Source organism: Choloepus didactylus, chromosome 4, assembly GCF_015220235.1.
Source record: "Choloepus didactylus isolate mChoDid1 chromosome 4, mChoDid1.pri, whole genome shotgun sequence".
NCBI classification, from domain to species: domain Eukaryota; kingdom Metazoa; phylum Chordata; class Mammalia; order Pilosa; family Megalonychidae; genus Choloepus; species Choloepus didactylus.
This window is the reverse complement of record NC_051310.1, coordinates 147,311,370-147,335,316: the sequence shown is the minus strand read 5'-3', so window position 1 is coordinate 147,335,316 and position 23,947 is coordinate 147,311,370. Positions and strand designations below refer to the sequence as shown.

The following is a 23,947-nucleotide window of genomic DNA, read 5'->3' as shown; positions in this document are numbered from 1 at the left end:
ATAACAACATGAACCACACAAATATACATGTTATAGGTGTCCCAGAAGAAGAGAGGGGAAAAGGGGCAGAAAGAATAATAGAGGAAATAATCAATGAAAATTTCCCAACTCTTAAGAAAGACATAAAATTACAGATCTAATAAGCACAGTATATCCCAAACAAAACTGATCCAAATAGACCTACTTACTAATAAGATTGTCAAATGTCAAGACAGAGAGAATTCTGAAAGCAGCAAGAGAAAAGCAACCCATCACACACAAGGAAAGCTCAATAAGACTAATTGTGGATTACTCAGTAGAAACCATGGAGGCAAGAAAGCAGTGGTATGATTTATTCAAGATACTGAAAGAGAAAAACTGCCAACCAAGAATCCTATGTCCAGCAAAACTGTTCTTCAAAAATGAGGGAGGGTTTAAAACATTTACAGATAGACAGTGAGACAGTTTGTGAACAGGAGGCCTCTTTTAAGAATAAAACAGGAGAGGTTTGTAGAAGAGTGTAGAATTGAAGATACCAGGTGATAGAAAGAGGGTAAAGATTGGGCATTTGATGCTGAAGGAGTACACAATGTTAAACAGGATTGATTGTATAGATCCAGAAATAGATAGCACAATACTGGGTGATGGTAGCACAATATAGTAAGTACACTGAACACAGATGACTGTGAGCGTGGTTGAAAGAGGAATGTTAGGGGCATGTAGGACACCAGAAGGAAAGACAGAAGACAAAAATGGGGATGGTATAACTTAGTGAAAACTAGAGCAGTCAATGATTGTGATTAAATGTTCAAATATAAGAATGTTTTTACATGAGGGAGAACAAATGAATGACAACTTTGCAAAGTGTTGAAAATGGGATGGTATTGGGCAAAATACAATCAATGCACACTAGAGTCTATAGTTAACAGTAACTTGTAATATGCTTTCATTAATTGTAACAAAGGCATACCAAAGCTACATGTGTATAAGAGGGGAATATAAGGGAGGGGTATGAGATTCTTGGCATTGGTGGTGTTGTCTGACTTCTTTTTTCTTTTCTTTTCTTTTCTTTTAATTTTATTTTTTCTTTTGTTTTTTATATCATTTTTTTCTCTTCCTTTTTCCTTTTTTTATATTTTCACCTCTTCTTTCTTGGTGGAAGAAATGAAATGTTCTTATATAGATAGTGATGGTGAATGCATAACTATGTAAACCGTTACACAGGGAACCATTGACTGTTTACTAAGGAAGAAATGTATGGTGTGTGAATAAAATTGTCTAAAAATAAACAGATGGAAACAAGAGCTGGAGACAATATGCGGAGAGGGATTTACCTAATCAGCATTTGTGGGGAAGAAGAATGGTGCAGCCCATCTGGAGGGCAGTGTGTTGGTTTCATAGGAAGCTAAGCATGGGGTTACCATATGGTCCTGCAACCCTGTTGTTGTGTATATACTGGAAGAACTGAAAAGAGAGACATAAATGGACATTGCACAGTGGGGTTTATGGTGGCAGTACTCATAATTTGCAGTGGATGGAGGTGGCCTAAGGGCACATTGACTGATGAGCAGAATAGCAAACTGTGGTGTATACATACAATGGAATATTGAGTGGTTTGAATGAATGAGAAGGAATGAAGTTGTGAGGTATGCAACTAGGTGAACAGACCATGAGGATAATATATTGAGTGAAATAAACCAGAAATGAAAAGACAAACATTACAATACTTCCCTAATATGGACTAACTATACAGTGCAAACTCTGAGACTTGAATCTGAGAGCATAGGTTATCAGAGGAAGACTTATTGTAAAGGCTTCTAGAGTGTAAGCTCTTAGAGCAGTGACATTTGTTCCTGAGTTGTAGTGGCTGTTTCTAAATTCTGAGATGCTGAGCTCTTTGTATATAACCTGGTTGGTCCCTGGAACTTTCGGTATATGTGTGACACCTGAGACTCAGAGCCAGAGCCCAGCAGCTATGAATGTCAGCATTACCCCATACAGCAAATGTTAAAGAGTCTGAAAAAAAAATCAGAATTCAATTAGAGATGTGAACAAAATGGACTTGGTTAGGACTAAGGTAAGTCAGACTAAAGGGTAAAGGACAATATTCATGGTGTTTTAAAACTTCAACTTCTGTGTGAAAACAAAGGAAGAGATGTTTATTAGGTGCAAAATCTATATTTTTTGTAGCACACCATATAATTTATCTTATATATTAAAAACCATTATATCTTATTTATCTTGTTTACTAAAAATATCTTATTTATTAAAAACCATAATTACATGGAACTTTGAATAGGGAGTGCAATCTGGTTGGTTTGTACAGGTTAGTGTGAAGCCCTGATACATCCCAGAGTAATTTAGGCAGAGAATAAAAATGTATTTACAAAGCCCCCTTGAGGGACTGGGGGAAAATATGGAAATATTAAACTTCCCCACCTGGGGAATTACACAAGCATTGGGGACTACCAATTTAGAAGGCCAAGCCCTCAACCTTGGGGCTTGCCCTTATGAAGCTTGTTACTGCAAAGGAGAGGCTAAGCCTACTTATAATTGTGCCTAAGAGTCACCCCCAGAGAACCTCTTTTGTTGCTCAGATGTGGTTTCTCTCTAAGCCAAGTTGGCAGATAAACTCACTGCCCTCTCCCCTATATTGGACATGACTCCCAGAAGTGTAAATCTCCCTGGCAATGTGGGACATGACTCATGGGAATGAGCTTGGCCCTGGCATTTTGGGACTAAGAAAGCCATCTTGGACCAAAAGAGGGAAGACAAGTGAAATAAAATAAAGTTTCAGTGGCTGAGAGATTTCAAATAGAGTTGAGAGGTCATTATTTTTATGCATTATTTAGATATCCCTTTTTAGTTTTTAGTGTATTTGGAATAGGTAAAAGGTAATACCTGAAAGTGTTGAATTGCAACCCAGTAGCTTTGATTCTTGAAGATGACTATATAAGTATATAGCTTACACTGTGTGAATGTGATAAAACCTTGGTCCCTGGAACTTTGGGTATATGTGTGACACCTGAGACTTTATCCAGTGTATGGACAATGAGTAGAAAAATGGTGACAAAAAGTAAAAGAATAATATAGAGGGATGGGGGGTATGGATGTTTTCGGTGTTCTTTTTTACTTTAATTTTTATTCTTATTCTTCTTTTGTGGTAATGAAAATGTTCAAAAATTGTGGTGATGAATGCACAACTACATAATGGTACTGTGAACAACTGATTATACACCATGGATGACTGCATGGCTTGTGAATAAATCTCAATAAAATTGAATTTAAAAAAACCAGTTAACTGGGGAGATAATCCTCCACAGCTACATGGCTGAGCTACCATGAGGGAGTCTGTGTGGTAGTGGATGAGAATTGACCACATTTACTCTCCCCCGATGGAAGTCAGGGGGTGTATGGGCAAGAAACAGGCATAGGAGAGGGTGCTACACAGAAGCACCAGGAGCCCTTCCCATACCCCACAGGCTTGTGGGAAAATGGCAGGCAGGAAGCAGGGCTCATTTAGGCTGGAGAGTGACCTCGAGCAAACTCCCTGCCAAACTGCACGGGGCCCACATTGCACCCCCAGGGCAGGCAGTCCACAGTGCACGAGGAGAACTGGTGCACTGATTGGATTCTCACACAGTTTGGACCCCACCCAGTGCACAGGTGAAGTTGGGGAAAAGCTGGCTTGAGAGTAAGAAGTGACTCAAGAACACTATCCACTGGTAGGACAGGGAAAGAGGATTCCAGCAAGCTGTAGCTCTGCCAAATTATATATAAATGCTCAAATAATCCTGCATTTCCCAAAATAATCTTACCACGATAAGCAAATTCCCTGTAGCCAACAGAAAATCATAAAGTACCTGAAAAAACAAGAAGATATGGAAAAGCCAAAGGAAAAAATTAAAAAGCCAGAAGAGACAAAAAATTTGGAGTAATTAAACAAGTACACACAAATCTCCAAAAGAACTTCAACAAGTCTAAAAACATAAAGGACACCAAGACAACTCCAGAAGACTATAAAGAAGAATTTGAAAGAGTAAATAAAAAATAGCAGATCTTATGGAAATAAAAGATACTGTTGATAAAATTAAAAATATACTAAAGACACACAACAGCAGATTGGAAGAGGCAGAAGAAAGAATAAGTGAACTAGAGGACACACAATTGAATGAGAGCACACAAAAGAACAAATGGTGGAAAAAAATAAAAAAAGTTGAAATGGATCTCAGGGAAATGATGGACAACATGAGGTGTACAAATATAAGAATCATTAGTGTCCCAAAGGAGAAGAAAAGAGTAAAGGACTAGGAAGAGTGTTTCAAGACATATGCAAATCAAAGATGCCCAACAAACGCCAAATAGAATAAATATAATTAAACCCACTCTGAGACATATACTGATATGATTGTCAGATGCTGAAGAGAAGGAGAAAGTTCTGAAAGCAGGAAGAGAGAAGCAATTCACCATCTACAAGGGAAACAACATAAGACTAAGTACTGACTACTCAGCAGGCACCATGGAGGTGAGAAAGCAGTAGTATGACATATATAAGATTCTGAAAGAGAAAAATTGCCAGCCAAGAATACTTTATTCAGCAAAGCTCTCCTTCAAACTTGAGGGAGAGTTTAAAATTTTCACAAACAAATGCTGAGAATTTGTTAAGAAGAGACCTGATCTGCAAGAAATAATAAAGGGAGCTCTCCTGGCTGAGTAAAAAAAGAAAGGAGAGAGAGGTCTGAAGAATGGAACAGAACTGAAGAGTATTAGTAGGGGTAACTTAAAGGAAAAAAAAGAGAGGGAAGTAAAAAAATAGATCTGGATATCAGCTAAGATGGTGGCATAGAGAGGAGTGGAAGCTAGTTAGTCCCCCTGGAACAGCTAATAAACAACAGGAACAACTAGTAAATAATCTGGAATAACTGCAGGGAGACAAATGTGACTGTCCATTCATCATACGCTAACCTGAATTGGGAGGAATGCCCGAGATCACAGCATAAAATCTGTAAGTAAAAACTGAGGACCCGAGCCAAGAGCCCCTTCCCTCATGGCAGCCTAAACTGCAAAGCTTCACAGCACTAGAGAGCAGCACTCTCCAAACAAGTGAATATACCTCAGCCCAGCTCCAACTGGGGTTTTAATGTTAACCACTCAATACAAACTACAAATCCCCAAAGAGCAGCAGAGGCTTTTGGTGACCTTGGAGAGTCAGGGGACATATCTGTCTTGGAACAGGGAGCCCAAAGGATCAGGTGCTATCTCTAGCCAACGGGTGAATCTTGGGGCCATAGACTGACCCTAAATGGGGGCTTTCTGTCCCTTTCTCTCTCAACTTGGGTGGCCCAGTGGAGAAAGCCTCAACCATTTTCAGCTTGCAGTGCTCTGCAGTAGAGAAAGCCTTAGCCATTTTAAACTCACAGCACTCTGACCCAGACAAGGGTGGAGATAGCAGAGTCAGAGAAACAAAGAATCTATTTATATGTAAATGACCTTTCTATAGGGGGCATATCTTCCCAAGAGAAAAGAGGTGACACCCAGCTCTACTACTTGCCTTCCATTCAGAACCAGACCCCAGATCCTGGGGGAAAACAGACATGGGCCACACCTCCTTATACCAGTCTGGAGTGACAGGCTGACAGGCACCACCTGTTGGGCAGAAAAGCACAGAGTGTGTCAATCCTCTAAGACATGCCATCAGGGAAACTGGATACTGAATATTTCCTCCTTCTGAGACCTGAGCCAGTTCTCATCTTGGAAAACCTGATTGGGGCGGCCAAGGAAACCAGATACCTAGACAACAGAAAACTACAACCTACACTAAGAAAAATGAAGTTATGGCCCAGTCAAAGGACCAAACTTTCACTTCAACTGAGATACAGGAATTTAAATGACTAATGGTAAATCAATTCAAAAAGTTTAGAGAAGATACGGCAAAAGAGATAAAGGCCATAAAGAAAACACTGGGCATACATAAAGCAGAAATTGAAAGTTTGAAAAAACAACTGGCAGAATCTATGGAAATGAAAGGCACAACACAAGAGATGAAAGACAAAATGGAAACACACAACAGCAGACCTAAAGAGGCAGAAGAAAACACTCAGGAACTGGAGAACAAGGCACCTGAAAGCCTACACACAAAAGAACAGATAGATCAAAGAATGGAAAAATATGAGCAATGTTTCCGGGAACTTAAGGACAAAATGAAATACAGGAATGCATGTATCATTAGTGTCCCAGAAGGCGAAGAGAAGGGAAAAGGGTCAGAAGCAATAACAGAGGAAATAATCTATGAAAATTTCCCATCTCTTATGAAAGACATAAAATTACAGATCCAAGAAGTGCAGCATACTCCAAACAGAATAGATCTGAATAGGCCTATGCCAAGACACTTAATAATCAGATTATCAAAAGTCAAAGACAAAGAGAGAATCCTGAAAGCAGCAAGAGAAAAGTGATCCATCACATACAAAGGAAGCTTAATAAGACTATGTGTGGATTTCTCAGCAGAAACCATGGAGGCAAGAAGGAAGTGGTGTGATATATTTAAGATACTGAAAGAGAAAAACTGCCAACCAAGAATCCTATATCTGGCAAAACTGTCCCTCAAATATGAGGGAGAGCTCAAAATATTCTCTGACAAACAGACAATGACAGAGTTTGTGAACAGGATACCTTCCCTACAGGAAATACTAAAGTGAGCACTACAGACAGACAGGAAAAGACAGGAGTGAGAGGTTTGGAACACAATTTTGGGTGATGGTACCATAGCAGTGTAAAGTACACTGAACAAAGATAACTATGAGTATGGTTGAAAGAGGAAGGTTAGGAGCATGTGGGACACCAGAAGAAAAGAGGAAAGATAAAGACTGGGACTTTATAACTCAGTGAAACCTAGAGTGTTCAACAATTGTGATAAAATGTACAAATATGTTTTTCCACAAGGGAGAACAAATGAATGTCAACCTTGCAAGGTGTTAAAAACAGGGAGGTATTGGGGGAAAATACAATCAATGTAAACTAGACACTATGATTGACAGAATCATTGTATTATGCTTCCTTTAATGTAACAAAGGCAATATACCAAGGTAAATGCAGATAAGAGGGGGGCATAGGGGAGGGGTGTGAGACTCTTGGCATTGGTGGTGTTGTTTGACTCTTTATTCTACTTTGATTTAAGGTTATCTTTCCTTTTGCTGCTTCCTAGCTGTCATGTTTTTTTTCCCTCTCTGTTTCTTTTTTCTTTTGCCTCTCTACCTTCTTTGACTCTTCCTCCTGCTTTGTGGGAGAAATGTAGATGTCCTCATATAGATAGTGGTGAGGGAGGTGAACACATAAATATGTGACTGTACAGGGAACCACTGATTGTTTATTTAGGATGGAATGTATGGTATGTGAACAAAACCATCTTAAAAATAAAATGCGTTAATGACGAAAACTTGAGGGCAATATACTGAGTGAAATAAGCCAAATACATAAGGACAAATATTGCAGGGTCTCACTGATAGGAACTAATTATAATATGTAAACTCATAGATATGAAATATAAGTTACCAAGTGTTCTAGATTGCTAATGCTACTGGAATGCAAAACACCAGAAATGGATTGGCTTTTATAAAAAGGGGTTTACTTGGTCACACAGTTACAGTCTTAAGCCCATAATGTGTCTAAGGTAACACATCCACAATCGGGTACCTTCACTGGAGGATGGCCAATGGTGTCCAGAAAACCTCTGTTAGCTGGGAAGACATGTGGCTTCAAAGTTCTGGTTTCAAAATGGCTTGCTCCCAGGACATTCCTCTCTAGGCTGCAGTTCCTCAAAAATGTCACTCTTAGTTGCTCTTGGGGCGTTTGTCCTCTCTTACCTTCTCCAGAGCAAAAGTCTGCTTTCAAAGCCCAGCTCCAAAATGTCTCTGTAAGCTGAAGCTCCTCTCTCAGTTCCAATGCATTCTTCAAAGTATCCCTCTTGGCTGTAGCTCCTCTTCAAACTGTCACTCAGCTGCACTGAGTTCCTTCTGTTTTATCTTATATAGTGCTCCAGTAATTTAATTCAGACCCACCCTGAATGGGAGGGCCAACACCTCCATGCACATTATCCAATCAGAATTATCACCCACAGTTGGGTGGGGTGCATTCTCCATAGAAACACTCAAAGAATTACAATCTAATTAACACTGACAGGTCTGCCCACACAAGATTACATAAAAGATAATGGCGTTTGGGGGGACATAATACATTCAAACTGGCACATTCCACCCCCTGGACCCCAAAATGACATTATCTTTCCATATACAAAATACAGTCATCCCACAACAATATCACAGAAACTTAAATCATTTCAGTAACAATAGTTAAGTACAAGATCCCATCAAAATCAATTATAGACATAATTTTCCTTTAGCTGTGGATCTGTGAACATAGAACAAGTTATGTGCTTCCAATATACAAAGGAGGGACATTCATAGGATAAACATTCCCATTGCCATAAGGAGAAACAGTAAGTAAAACAGGGTTAACAGGACCAAAACAGTTCCTAAAACCCACAGGACAAACTCCATTAGATTTCAAAGTCTGAGAGTCATTAACAGAACGAGGTTGCATCCTTGGGGCTTGAGAGAGCCAGAGCCTAACCCTTCCTAAGGGCCTTTTTCAACAGCCTTTTCCTCTCCAAACGCTGGGGTGAGTTCTCCAATATATCCACACATTGGGGAGACCACCTTCTCAGCCCCACCCTCCTCAAACATCAGGGCCACAATTCGGATTCCCTTCCATCTCTGGGGCACATGCTCAACCCCTTCAGAACAGTGTGGTGGCAGCCAGGCTCTCCCCAATTCCCTGGGAATGTGCTCCACCCTCTATGGGGCTTGAGGTGGCAGAACATTTCCTGAGCATTGAGGCAGAAAGCCCGCCCTCGACCTCCAGGGCAAACTCACCCTTTCCATGCATGTGGGCTGCTCCGCTCTCCCAGCCCGAGACCTCTTGACTCCAGACCTCAACCTCCATGGCTCTGTCTTTGAAGAAATTTTTCCTTCAATTTGTTCCTTGTCTGTCCCCTCCAGTTCAGACTGGCAGCAGCTCCATCTATAAAGATCTCACAAAAATTCTGTTGGCTTCACATGAAGCACACAAGGGTCAAAGCCGTCAGACAATAGAACTTTCCACAAATCCTTTCTGGATAACTCCGTCTCCAATCTTGGCTTGTACTGAAATTGCGGCTGGGTTCCATGTTTGGTAACATCCTCATGTTGGGCTGTAGCTTCTGGAGATCCATCCCCTGGAAGCCTGGAATTTTCCAAACTATGTTTCTGGTTTCTTTGAATCCAAGAGTTCAGTTCTAAGTTTATCTCTCTCTGCTCGCATTTTACTATAAGCTGCAAGGAGAAGCCAGGGTACATCCTCCACACGTAGTTTGGAGATCTCCTCAGCTAAGTATTCCAGGTTGTCACTTTCAAATTCTCCCTTCCATCTGACACCAGGACTCAATTTTGCCAAATTCTCTGCCACGTTAAAACAAGGATTGCCTTTCTTCCAGTTCCCAACAACACATTCATCATTTCTGTTCAAGGCCTTGTCAGAAGTATCTTTAGAGTCCATATTTCCACAGTCTCTTCAAAGCAGTTTAGGCTTTTTCTATCAAGCTCCTCACAATTCTTTCAGAATCTTCCCCTTATCCATTTAAAAAGCTGTTCCAACATGTTTGGTATTTGCAAACTCAGCAGCACCCGACTTCCGGTACCAAAATCTGTTCTAGTTTGCTAATGCTGCTGGAATGCAAAACACCAGAAATGGATCAGCTTTTATAAAGGGGGTTTATTTGGTTAAACAGTTACAGTCTTAAGGCCATAATGTATCTAAGGTAACACATCCGCAGTCGGGTACCTTCACTGGAGGATGGCCAGTGGTGTTCAGAAAACCTCTGTTAGCTGGGAAGATATGTGGCTGGTGCCTGCTCCAAAGTTCTGGTTTCAAAATGGCTTTCTCCCAGGACATTCCTCTCTGGGCTGCAGTTCCTCAAAAATGTCACTCTTAGTTGCTCTTGGGGCGTTTGTCCTCTCTTACCTTCTCCAGAGCAAAAGTCTGCTTTCAAAGCCCATCTCCAAAATGTCTCTGCAAGCTGAAGCTCCTCTCTCAGTTCTAGTGCATTCTTCAAAGTGTCCCTCTTGGCTGTAGCTTCTCTTCAAAATGTCACTCTCAGCTGCACTGAGTTCCTTCTGTTCTATCTTATATAGTGCTCCAGTAATTTAATTCAGACCCACCCTGAATGGGCGGGCCAACACTTCCATGGAAATTATCCAATCAGAGTTATCACCCACAGTTGGGTGGGGTGCATTCTCCATGGAAACACTCAAAGAATTACAATCTAATTAACACTGATAGGTCTGCCCACACAAGATTACATCAAAGATAATGGCATTTGGGGGGACATAATACATTCAAACTGGCACACCAAGATATAGAAAGAAGATAAAGAATGGGGAGTGGTTGCTGAGTATGAGCAGAATGTTCAACTAGGGTGAACTTAAATGTTTGGAAATGAACAGAGGTGATGGTAGCATGTTATGAGAATAACTAACAGTGCTGAATGGTGTGTGAATGAGGTGGAAAGGGAAAGCTCAGAGCCACATATGTCACCAGAAGGAAAGTTGGAGGTTAAAAGATGGGAATGTATAAAACAGTGAACTTTGTGGTGGGCAATGTCCAAGATTAACTGTACAAATATCAGAAATCTCTTTCATGAACCAGAACAAATGTATGACACTACAGCTAGAAGTTAATAATAGAGGGGCATTTAGGGAAAAAAATATACCTATTGCAAACTATACACTACAGTTAGTAGTATTTCAACGTTCTTTCATAAACAGTAACAAATGTACTATACAAATACAATGAGTCAACAATGGAGGGGGAGTGGTAAGGGATATGGGAGGATTTGAGTTTCCTTTTCTTTTTTCTTTTTGTCTTTATTTCTTTTCTGGAGTAATGAAAATGTTCTAAAAATTGAACAAAAATTAATTGTGGTGATGGATGCACAGCTGTATGATGGTAGGGCAATTGATTGTACACTTTGAATCTTGGGATAATTGTGTGGTATGTGAACAATCACAATAAAAAACAAAACAAAACAAAACAAAAAAATAGATCTGACAATGGAAACCAAAGGATACAATGGCTCATTCAAGAGCTCCCTTCACAGTAATAACTTTGAATGTGAATGGATTAAACTCTCCAATTAAAAGATACAGATTGGTAGAACAGATTAAAAAGTATGACACATCGATATGCTGTTTACAAGAGACTCATCTTAGACCCTGTAACACAAAAAGACTGAAAGTGAAAGGATGGAAAAAAAATTCTATGCAAGCCGTAACCAAAAGTTGGTTCTTTGAGAAAATCAATAAGAATGACAGACCCTTAGCTAGACTGACAAAGCCAAAAAGAGAGAAGATCCAAATAAACAGAATCAGAAATGAAAGCAGGATAATTCCTATGGATCCCAAAGAAATTAAAAAAAAAAAAAATCACAAGAGGATACTATGAAAAACTGTATGCCAACAAGCTAGACAATTTAGAGGAAATGGACACCTTCCTGGAAACACATAAACAACCTAGATTGACCCAGGAAGAAACAGAAGACATCAACAAAACCAATCACAAGCAAAGAGATCCAATCAGTCATAAAAAATCTACCTACAGGAAAGCCCCAGAAGCAAGAAGCTGAAATCAACAAAACCCTAACTTTAGGAAGTAACGACAGACTATTTTTAAAGTTATTAGACCAATTTATAACTGTATAATCAATGTATGAAAATTTCCATTGCTCAAGAACCCTGGTGACACTTGGCATTATCTCTTTTAATTTTAACCACTCCAGCATGTGCTCAGTGGCATTTTCTTGTGAAATAATTTGTGCTTTCTGTGAAATAATTAACTCAAGTTAATGAGCACCTTTTCTATGCTAAATTAGCCACTTGGATAGATAATTATTTTTGTAAATTAGTACCTGTTCAATTCTTTAGCTCATTATATTTATTTTTCATTGGTTTGGTTATTTAGTGACCCAGGAGAATTTATTAAAATGAACTTCTTTGCTCATTGAATAACATTTGAAATTTTAAGTTAAATTCAGGAAATGTATCTGTAAAATTTTCTATTATATATGTTTATATAAATTTTTGGCATGACTATACTACTGCTTTGGTATCTTTGTCTATCCTTATGCTAACACCATGTTCCTAGTTTCTTTGGATTTATGGTTTAGCAATAATAGTAATAATAATAATTACTATTTTATATATATATATACACACATATACATGTACATATGAGACAGAAAGAAAATGCAGCACAATGTTAAAAATTGGTGAATCTAGGTCAAAGTTATATGGCTGTACTTGCAACTTTCTAGTAAGCTTGAACTTTCTTCAAATGAACTTTGTAGGAACATCTGATTTTCTAAACAGGGAGTCAGCAAGTCCAGTGGCTAAAGGGTCCTGTAAGAAGGACCAGAATTTTCCCTGTGTACTATTTAGTGCTGTTGAACTTGGAGTTTTGCAGCAGAATGCCTGGCTTAAGATAGAAAAAATGTGATCATCTAGGTAGAGAATGAATGAGATGGTTAGCAGTATAAATGGTTCAGTCCTAGCAAAATAACTCTCTAGGCTTCACTGTTGGAGCTATAAGTAGGGAGAAGGCCAGGGTGGGCAGAGTGCTGTCCGGACAGTGTTTGCGCAACAGAGTCAGGTTGCCGTTAAAATGATTATGATGGAGGGCATGTGGTAACAGAACATTGCTTACAGTGTTAAAATAAAAGTGGAATAAAAAATCATGCCTACGCAAAATCTAGAATCTAAAGAGTGAATAGAAAAGGGTCACAATGGAAAAGGTAAACATGTGATAGGCTGGGGCAGTGCAATAGTGGGAAAAAACCTTCACTTTGAGTTCCATTAATGTCTTTCTGTCATTTATGCAATAAATAGTCTTAAAGCTAGGGAAGTCTGGGTTGTAATGTAAATATGACTGCAGAGATTTAGACTGATACCATGGTGGGAGCCAGGGCTTGGGATGCTCAGGGCATTGTCCTACACAATTTGGGATCATGGGACACAACCTCCCCCCCTCCCCCCACCACCAAACACACACCATTTGTAACAGCAGCAACAACACATCCTATTTCTAAATATCATTTTTGCAGCACTAAAAAGTGATCCTTGTTCTTCATTTCACCTATGGCTCAGGCTCTAGCCATGTTCAGCTGCTTCCATTTAAGGATGAGCCTCTAATCACCCAAGCTGCTGATAAAAATATGTGAAAACAATTTGGAAAGAAAAAAATTTTGCTTTTTGCTCTGGTTTGCTAATGCTGCTGGAATGCAAAACACCAGAAATGGACTGGCTTTTATAAAGGGGGTTTATTTGGTTATAAAGTTACAGTCTTAAGGCCATAAAATGTCCAAGGTAAGTCATCAATAATCAGGTACCTTCACTGGAGGATGGCCAATGGTATCCAGAAAACCTCTGTTAGCTGGGAAGGCATGTGGCTGGCATCTGCTCCAAAGTTCTGGTTTCAAAATGGCTTTCTCCCAAGATGTTCCTCTCTAGGCTGCAGTTCCTCAAAAATGTGACTCTTAGTTGCTCTTGGGGTGTTTGCCCTCTCTTAGCTTCTCTGGAGCAAAAGTCTGCTTTCAACGGCCATCTTCAAACTGTCTCTCACCTGTAGCTACTCTCTCAGCTTCTGTGCGTTCTTCAAAGTGTCCCTCTTGACTGTAGCAAGGTCACTCCTTATGTCTGAGCTTATATAGTGCTCTAGTAAACTAATAAAGGCCCATGCTGAATGGGTGGAGCCACACCTCCATGGAAACTATCCAATCAGAGTTAGCACCTATAGTTGGGTGGGTCACATCTCCACAGAAACACTCAAAGACTTACAATCTAATCAACACTAATAAGATTACAAGATTACATCAAAGAACATGGCATTTTGGGGGACATAATACATCCAAACCAGCACACTTTTCAAGACAGCTTTTCCCCAAGTGAATAATACTCCACAATTGACAGATAAAGGTGGGGGATGACTGACATCCACAGCAGGCAGCCTTTGGTTGTGGCCACTCAATGCTGTGGGTACAAGCACTGTCCCAAAGGCCACCAGCCCTAGATAGGACTAGATAGGATTGCCACACAGGACACAGTATGATGGAGGAGCCATGAGAAGATAGGGGATTTCTTTAAAGAGCTCTGGAGTCAGATTGTCTGGTCCAAATCCTAGTTCTGCCAATCATCAGGTCTGTGGTGTTGGGCAGACTATTCAAACTCCCTAAGTCCACATTTTCTCATCTGTAAAATGAATGTGACAGGAATGGGTGGATTAAATGAGATAGCTCTTGTAAAATATTTAGCATAGTGCTTGACATGCAGTATGGGCTCAATAAATGTTAACAACTATTACTATCCATCTTTCTATTCCCATCACGTAGCACAGGGCCCAGCAGGCAAATATGAGCATTTGATAAATGAGTCTTGATGCATTTTCACAGAGAGAAATGCAAGAAACAAGACAGACACTCTTATTTATAATACCTGCATCATTGCTAAAGACCTAGCTCTGGACTAATGTCAAAAACAGGGAAGCATTATTCACAAATAAGGAAGCAGGGATTTGTGTGCCATTCTATTGTGAAAGATAATTACTCTGTCAACTAAAAGGATGGTTGGAGACAAGCTTGGGTTTGTAATTCTACATATATATATAATTCTATAATTTTATATAAACACTGAAAAAGAATTGTGGGCCCCAACTTAGAAAAGCAAGGCATACAATTCACACTTCTATGTGAAGATCAAGCAAATCATGTTTTACTGCTAGGTGGTAATGAGAAAATAAACTAAGGAAACTTAAGTTTATACAAACACATTATTACAGAGGATAAAAGTTGTGTAAACATTGTTCCTGGCCATTGATCTGTAATAGAACTTCCCTTTTACATGTAGTTCTAAATTCTAGTCTTTAGCTCCAATGTAGACAAAGAATGGGAATGACTGATAGAAACACAAAAATCTGTAAAGCCTTTTAAGAAGAGGTGAGGAAAGTTGTAAAGAGAGAAGTTTCTATCTTTCCTGCTTTCCTTTCTCAGCCTCCCTCTTGCTTCCTTTCACTCATTTCCAGCCTATCAGTTATGCAGAACACCTTCCCACCTTGATTTCAGTGCAGCCCTCTTGAACACCTTCAACTTCCTCAATGGCTATCGGACCAGTCCCCATTCCTGGATTTTCCTCTATCCCATCTTCCATCTTCCCAGCAATTGCACCTGGGGCTCATAGTAGAGCTAGAACATGAAGCTGAGCTGTGCTAAGTTGGGTTCATTTCATTTTCACACAATTCATCTCACCAACAAGGTTGCAAACTCTCTGAAGACCACTATCAAGTCTCAATGATTATTATATACCAAACACAGTGCCTGGAACAAAGCAGGCTCAATATCTCCTTTCCGTTCATTGTTGAACCTGGCTCTTGCTTCTGTTTGGCAAAACTTTTGCCCGTCTTTTGTGGATCCCTTCCCGGTGGTTCTCTGTGATCTTCTACTTTCCCTTCTTCTCTCTGCTTCCTTCCTTCCTTCCCTCATTCTCTCTCTTCCTCCCTTGCTTTTTTTTTAAAAAAAAAAATCCCCCCCAAAGAGAAGTTCATATCTTCTGTTTCATATAAACCTGCCATATCTCTTCTTTTCTCCTCATGGAATATTTATGCCATATGCTAATTCTGGCTAGCTCCCCCCCTCCCCTTTTGAAATGTCTTAGATTCTCACCCTTATTCACTATGCTTTCAGCCTTTTTAACTTGAATTACCTCCTGGATTTTCTTCCTGTCTTTTGTCTCTTTTCCCTCTATTTCATCTTTCAATATGGCATTGGGATGGCTTTTTTTGATAGAGGACTTTCATGGTTCAGTTTCTTATTCAAGAGACCATAAAAGTTTGCCTCTCTAATTCAACACATATAAATTCTACTGGTAGGCTTTAAAAATGGCTTCACCAATTGAATGTATGCTTTGTATGACTGCACGGTATGTGAATATATCTTAATAAAATTGAATTTTAGAAAAATGGCTTCACAAACCAATCCTCCCTAACAGAATTGCTTATGAAAAGAAGAGAAATAGAAAGATACATACTGGAGGCAGCAAAATCAGTTTAGGAGGTGTCACTGCTTTTGTTGTTTTAAGATGAGAAACTTGTGCATGTTGAAGGCAGCAGGAGGGACAACTTCTTCTAAAGCACCATGAAAGGAATGGAGGGAGGTTAGGCTTGAGATTTTAATACTCCCAGTAAAATAGGAAGCAAGATTACCTGCCAGTAATGAGCTGAGAAGGGCTTAAGGGCTTCAGAAGGACTTAGGTATTTTGGAATATCTGCTTATTCACTCATTCATTCACTCCTTCCACAGATGTATCAACCACCTACCATTATATACGAATTAATGCTCCTAAGTATTTTACCACTTGATCACATGGCTACCTGTATTTCAGCTTTTGATTACAAAGACCCAACCACAGGAAAATAGACACATCTCATGTCAATTGTGACCTTGTTTGGCTCATTGTTCCAGCCTGTTGGGATCTTCTTGAATCCCAGCTCTGTTCTCCAGTGCTATCTCTTCCAACTTTGTGTCATCCTCTGATTATCTGATAAGCACATGTTTTATATTTTTATTATAAACATTGATAAAAATGTTGAATGGGGTAGTGCTAAGACATGCAGAACACCATGTGACATCTTCCTCTCTGTTGATGCTGACTCTTTAACAAGCTCCCTTTTTGTCATGTTCTATTGCCTAGGCTATATCTCTCTACCTCTTCCAATAGAAGATCATGAAAGATCTTGTCAAATACTTTGCTGAATCCAAATGCACCATATCCATTTCATTTCCCTCATCATGCTGGCAAGTACATGAATACCGTTGGCAATTAAAAGAATACAATTAGATTGACAAGACTTGCTTTTAACAAACCTATGCCAAATGGTCATGACTTCTCTTTCTAAGTGATTATAAACACACTCTTAACTGACAGCTACAGAGTCTTGCCTGGGGGAGACAGCAAGGTCAATACTGCGCATTTTGGAAATTTTCTTCTCCTTGACCCACATTGTGGAAATTTTCTTCTATTTTTGTAAAACAAAATTACATATGTCTATTTCTAAGCTTCTGGCATCTCTATTCCTTGATTCTGCAGCTATTGTATCTCTTAGTCTAGAGTTAAATTTGTGAATTTCTATAAAATGATACTTTAAAATAAAATCCTGTAAGAGCTGTATGAAACACTGGTGAGACTTTAGGATGTGTTACAATGCAAGCTTTGAAGTAGACCAAATTAGAAGTTTCTGGAGACCACAGCTGATGAGGTTGGTACAGGTTGCTGTCTTTTTGGGTGGGTTTGGTACATTGCTGCTTAGACACATGAGAGTAGATTGGAATGGTAATCACTTGAAGCCCCTCTCGGCCAGAGACTTCTGAAAAAATCAGCTTTAAACAATTTTTTATTTTCCCTTGCCTCAACCCATATTGCTCATCTCTGCCATCACTACTTTTAAAATATCAGAGTGCAAAAGCTACTAGTCATTAAGATTGAACTTACCCACTTGCCCAAGCCTGGATAGTCATGTTCCGGATCAAAAAGGTGCTGGTGCAACTGGAATTCTCGACTGAACTCTGCTGTGTCGGGGGTGTTTTCTAGACATCCATCATCTACTGTGAACAGCCAAAGGTTTTTGAGAAACAGCAACAGCATTTATCTTTATTCTGTGGCTTAACTCATTAAGAACAACTAGTCATTCAAAGGTCAGAATCTATTCACGTTGGCTGCTCTAGCTTAACTTTCCCTCTAGGATTCAGTCTCCTTGGATGGCACTGCTCATCCCAAACTCCCACTCCTTCTCCCACTTACAGCAGAGACTGGTTGGCTGTTCACCAAACCTATTTCCCTTTCCTTCTCAGCACACAGCTAGACTAACTTCCCAGCCTTGCTTTGCAATCAGGTGGCATCATATGCCTGAGCTTGGGCCAATATAATGTGGTCAGAAGTGATGCACCCCACTTCCAGGCCCAGCCTATAAAACCCTCCCAAGTGATCCTCTAATGATCTGCACTCCGCTCCCCCTCCATCTGCTGATCTGCATGTTACACTTACTGATTAAAGCAACCATAGAAGCCAAGTGTGAAGATGGAGTCTAGGCTTCTGAAAGAGTTGAATCCTACAACCCCACCATACTCTCACTCACCTTGGGCAGGATTTCACATGAGTAAGAAATAAACTTCTATTGTGTTGTCCCTAATTTTTTTATGCTATAACAGCAAGTATTTCCTTAACTAATACACTCTTGTTCCATATGTCTCACTCTGTTTTCTCTCGGCTGTTATGAGCTCTTTAGAAACAACTTCAACTTCTTGGAGAACATACATTATATAATCAACAAAAACAACAACCATCACTAGATGGTGCTTGATGTTGTGTGTCATAGTGGTAATGGAGTAAGCTTTGGAGTCAGGCAGACCATTGCTCAAGGTTCAAATCTCAGCTCATAAATGATGTATAGGCTTAGTTCCCTGGGAAAGTTAATTTAGCCTCTCCAACTCCATTTATTCACCTATGAAATGTGAATCAGAAAATACTTTCCTTACTGAGTTACGGTGGGGATTAGAGATGATCATATGTAGAGTACCTGGTACCTAGTAGGTTTGCAATATGCTTTAATTCCTTTCCCACCATCTCCCTTTAAATGGCAACTTATATTATGACTGCTCTTGAAATAAACATGTGTCCCATTCAGACCCAAGAAAGGTTATCCCTCTTAGCTGCTCCTTCTTCCTAAGCCCTGCCATTACTAGGTATGATGCTCTAAGGAAAAGTTATTTTCTCCATCTCTAAAGCCCTAAAGATACCTCAGACATGCCTTAGACAACAGCTAAAAAATTAAACAAATAAAAACAGTGTGATTTTTATGCAGGGCTAAGAGGAGGAAAGAGGGTCCCTTTTCAATGGGTAATGAGGCATCCAAATAAATGCTGGAAAGGGGCCTTATTTACAATTAACCAATAGTTTATTCTCTTGAGACAGTTCCGAAGCCTTCCAGCAGCAGCTTTAAGCACCCACTGTCCCTTACCTCATAGAAGCTTGACGCTAGTGTGGAAGTCATTAGCATCCTGAACGAATCCTTAATGTGGTTCTAATTTGTCTCCTCACTTTTCACTGAGTCATTTATCTAACTTCTTCATCTACATCAATTAACAAGTAGGAAAGGAATATCAAATCGAGAGGGTTCGGGCACAGTCTGCATACGGCAGCCCTACCACCTTGGCATACTTTCTTCTCAAGTACTTCTGAGTGGACCCAGACTGAGATATGGAGATAAGTCCTGCTCTGGCAACCTAAGGTATGATGGGCCTGAATGTTTGCCCTGGAATTCGCGTCCTATTCCCGAGGCTAAGAGTTGGACTCTTTGAGCTCTGTTGCTATTTCCAGGGTGAATGTGCCGTGATTCAGTGGTGAGCCTGTCATGGGAGGTGGAGGTGAAGATTTTATTCTGGAATTGTTCAACTGTGGTATGTCGCGATCACCTGTGAGGCATGTCTCAAGCAATTTCTTACAAATTATGGCTAAATTTAGCAAGTGATTTCCTTTTTAGAAAGCAAATTGTGGAAGAACAAAGATTGAGAAATATATTAACTTATTGGAAGGAGAGAAATGGAAATGGCAGAGAATCTGTGACAAGACAAGATCTGGTGGTTCGATTTTTATCCAACGACATCAGCCCACGTTGAATGCTCTCTTCTCTAAGATCCCACATGTGCAATATTGAGTGTTTGATCTGTTTTGTTTGCTTGTTTTATAATTTTTCAGAATAACCTAGATCTTTAGATGTTTCTTTAAGACATTTGACTATGTCTTCATTTTACAGATGAAGAGACTGAGGTCCAAGGAAGTGAATACCTACTGGAGTTAAAACTAGAGGTCAGATCTCTTCCCTCAAATGGATTCTTTCCATTTGACTACACCAGTGGTTCTGAAACTTTGGTGTGCATCAGAACAATGTGGAGGGTTCAATAAAACACAGATTGCTGGGCTGCACCCCTACAGCTTCTGATTCATTGGTCTAGGGTGAGGCCCGAGAATGTGCATTTCTAACAAATTCCCAGGTGATACTAATGATGCTGGTCCTGAGAGCACAATTTAAGAACCAGTGCACTACATACACTATGTCTAATCAATTTAAACAGATCCCCATGGAGACTGTTGATCTTTAAACTCTGAGCAGGTCTTTCCTCTCACCCATCCAAAAGCCTACAAGCTAGTAAAATGTGGCTGAAGTGATTACAGCCATGCAGTGATTCAGGTTTTCCCGTGGTCCTGTTCCAGCAGCCCCACATTAGCTTGGCCACATCCAACTACTTTGGTTGTTTTGTCCTAAGATGGAGGCTCTTCACCCCACAGAAAACAGAGGCCTCATGATAAATGAAAGGAAGAGCATCCTTTTTCAGAAAGCCTCTTTCAGTGAAAGCTTGCATTGTGTTTAAGAAAAGCTGAGGGGCCAGAACTCACAATTCTCGGAGCAAGGCAATACGTCATGGTGGTTGAGCACATGGTTCTAAATTATGTAATGCTGGGTTTGAATCTTGGCTCACCTACTTGCTACATGGATAAGCTTGGGCTAATAGCTATCTAGGCTTTGGTTTCCTATGTAAAATAGGGATAATAAATACTGACTATTATTATTATTATTAGGCTTGGGAATAAAGTTTACTCTGGTGCTAGAAGCTAGCACAAGCCCAAGGGAAGAGGTGCATTACTTACTAATGGTAAAATAACTTTAGCTAATTATAATGAGGGTGGCATTTAATGAGTCCTTACTATGTGCTAGGTACCAGGCTAAGTGTTTTACATGGAAAATGTTATTTAATTTCCCCAACTCCCATTTTGCAAATGATGAAACCAAGGTTCAAAGTGGTTAATTAATTTGTTCAAGGTCACCTTGTGGTTGAACCCAGGTAGTTGAGTCTAGAGCCACTACAGTTAACTACCAAGGTAAAGCTGCTCAAAGCCCAACATAATCATAGCCCACCCACCCATTCTCTTTGGCGTTAGCAGACAGAGAGTAAAAGTGAGAGAGATACATGAGCAGTATGAAAAGTTTCAACCTTCTTCCTGAACCAACCTCTCACCCTCCTGGACTCCCTCTATCTCATGCCACCCTCTTCCCAAATCAACATTTCAGGATAGATGTTAACCTGCTATGACATAGTTGAAATGTTGACTGTCAAGAGAAATAAGGAAAACAAATGGGCACAGATAATCCACAAACTAGAAACCAGTTCCAAAGACACTAAAAATAGGCAACGCTTGTATCATAGAAGAAGAAAAACAAAACAAAACACCAACCTCTAAACCCACAGCAACCCCTTCCTCCCTTCTTATTAAAAGACTAGCTAGTGCAAAAAGGAGCAACAGTTGCAAAGGAGGGAGAGAGACAGAAGGTAAAGTCTTGGCAAGGGAATCCTACATGGATGTATCCGAACACCAGAACTCAAGCAAGAGTTCTTGAATAAATTTATCTGTCCCATCCACTTACAAATACATAGGAGCTCATCAATATAGAAATACTACTTCTTGGAACATGTGTAGCTGATACTAGAATGTCTGATTCACTCCCAAGCCTCTACCTTCCATGAGAACCCAAGGGCAGCCCCATTACCTGTTTTTCCAATGGGACAGGGATTTGGAGGGTCTGGGTAGCCCTGATCCTCACTAAAGTCCTTAGGAATGTTGTCACCAGTCAACTCTGCCACGATATTGGGAATGTTGCCGAAAGGACCCAAGTGTTGCAGACCTTCATGGGCTCCACCTGTGACGGAAATCAGAAGTAGTTCTTTCAGTGCAATTGAAGTGATCTCACTAATCTTTATTCAGGGATGCCATACAGGAGAAGCACTGTGCTCTGTACTATGGGGAGAGAAAAATGAATCACAGTCCCTGCATGCTAAAGGTTTAAAAATTGGGTAGCGGAAACAGACATATACTGAATGTATATCATTTCCACACAAGGCAAATTGTATCTGTGATATCACAGATGTGTGAAAACAGTATTATGGGAGCATAGGAAAGGGAGAGTTTAATTTGGCTGGCAGGATAGGGAAGGCACGCATCACCAAGAAAAGGTGGATAAAGAAAAAAAAATCACCCTCATCCTGCCATTCTAGCTCAATCACTCAAAATGTGGTGTATTTACTTCAGCCTTTTCTCCTCATTTTTTAATAAATAAATGTTATTCTTTTATGATTTAACATTAAAGCACAAGCATCCTTCTGTGTTGCTGCCTGGTCTTTATTCACAGAGTTACAAATGGCTATGTATTTTTTATCCAATGACTGTACCATGACATATTAATCATTCCTCTATTGTGGAGCATTTAGTGTCTACTAATTTACTGTTAGGCATTTAATTTTTTCCATATTTTTGGATTAATTTTCCTCCGGATAGATTCCCAGAAGTCAAATTACTGAGTCAAAGGCTATAAACCTTTTTATGACTCTTTATATTACATTGCCAAACTGGTTTCCCAAAAGGTTTTATCAATTTATAAAGTATCACCAACAAAATGTGAGAATGCCATTTTTACAACATCATCACCCACACTGTGTTTGATAAAAAAGAAAAAAGAAAAAATTATATTGTCTTTGCTAATTTTAAAGTCTTTTTAAAAACTAACACTTTATTTTGAATATGTTTTGACTACTACCTCAGTCAAATATTTTTCCATGTGTTTACTTACCAATTTTAATTCCTTTTTATGAGTTGTCTGTTTATGCTTTTAGAATTTTAATGTTTCTCTTATCAATTTGTATGAATATTTTACATAATAAAGATATTAGGCCTTTGGCTGTTGCTTTTTCTACAAACATTTCCCCATGTTGTCTGACTTGGAATTCTGGTTACTATTATTATATTTTGCTAACATGAGTTTTTAATATTTGTGTACTCAAGTTTGTTTTTGTTTTTCTCCTTTGTGATTTCTTCTCATCCTTCTAAGCTTACAAAATTGCTGCCCCTTCAGAAGTACAACCACCATTTGGATATTTCTTTTAATCTTTCTCTTTTTCAAATTAACTCTTTAATCCATATGCTATTTGTTTTAGTGTATGTAAAATAGTTAACCAATTATCCCACCAGCATTTGTTAAATAATCCTGTCCTTCTCTGCTTATATCATTCCTTCAACAAATATTCAAATGCCTCATAAATACCAAAAACTACTCTGAGCAGCAAGGTTCAGCAGTGAATATGATTTATATTGTATAACATTCTTTATTTATATCTAAAAATGCACATCAATTTTTGAATTCTTTCTTTTATTATAGCCATGTGTGCCAGTTTGGATGTATTACATCCCCCAAAAAACCATGTTCTTTGATGCAATCTTGTGGGGGCAGATGTGTTAGTGTTGATTAGGTTGGAACCTATTGATTGAGTGTTTCCATGGAGATGTGACTCAATCAACTATGGGCAAGAACTCTGATTGGATAATTTCCATGGAGATGCTACCCCACCCACTCAGGATAGTTCTGAATTAAATCATTGGAGCCATTTAAAAGAGCTGACAAACAGAAGGAACTCAGAGCAGCTAAGAGTGACATTTTGGAGAGCAGCTAAGAGTGACAATTTGGAGCTGCAACTTACAGAGACATTTTGAAGATGGCCTTGGAAAGAATTTTTGCTTCCAGAGAAGCTAAGAGAAGACAAAGTGCCCCAAGAGCAACATTTTGAAGAATGCATAGGAGCTGAGAGAGAAGCTGGAGCAGAATCTGGGATCAGCAGATGCCAGCCACATGCCTTCCCAGCCAACAGAGGTTTTCCAGACACTATTGGCCTTCCTTCGGTGAAGGTACCCTATTGTTGATGCCTTTCCTTGGACACTTTATGGCCTTAAGT

The 23,947-nt window shown here is 39.5% G+C and overlaps 1 protein-coding gene across 4 annotated transcripts in view; it reads right to left on the bottom strand.

The window, feature by feature from the left end:
• Nucleotides 1-23,947, bottom strand: part of SCG5 (secretogranin V) — a 90,297-nt gene that overhangs the window by 17,914 nt on the left and 48,436 nt on the right. Inside the window, exons 3-5 of one of the 4 annotated variants that reach the window (XM_037834369.1) lie at nucleotides 21,715-21,864; nucleotides 17,604-17,713; nucleotides 16,152-16,239 (exon numbers count right to left, since the gene is read on the bottom strand). In XM_037834369.1, the coding sequence (XP_037690297.1) occupies nucleotides 16,189-16,239; nucleotides 17,604-17,713; nucleotides 21,715-21,864 (311 nt within the window). In that variant the 3' untranslated portion in view covers nucleotides 16,152-16,188. Of the gene's footprint in view, nucleotides 1-16,151; nucleotides 16,240-17,603; nucleotides 17,717-21,714; nucleotides 21,865-23,947 lie in introns of those variants that run through there. The other 3 variants (XM_037834368.1, XM_037834366.1, XM_037834367.1) reach the window with 3 other exon arrangements.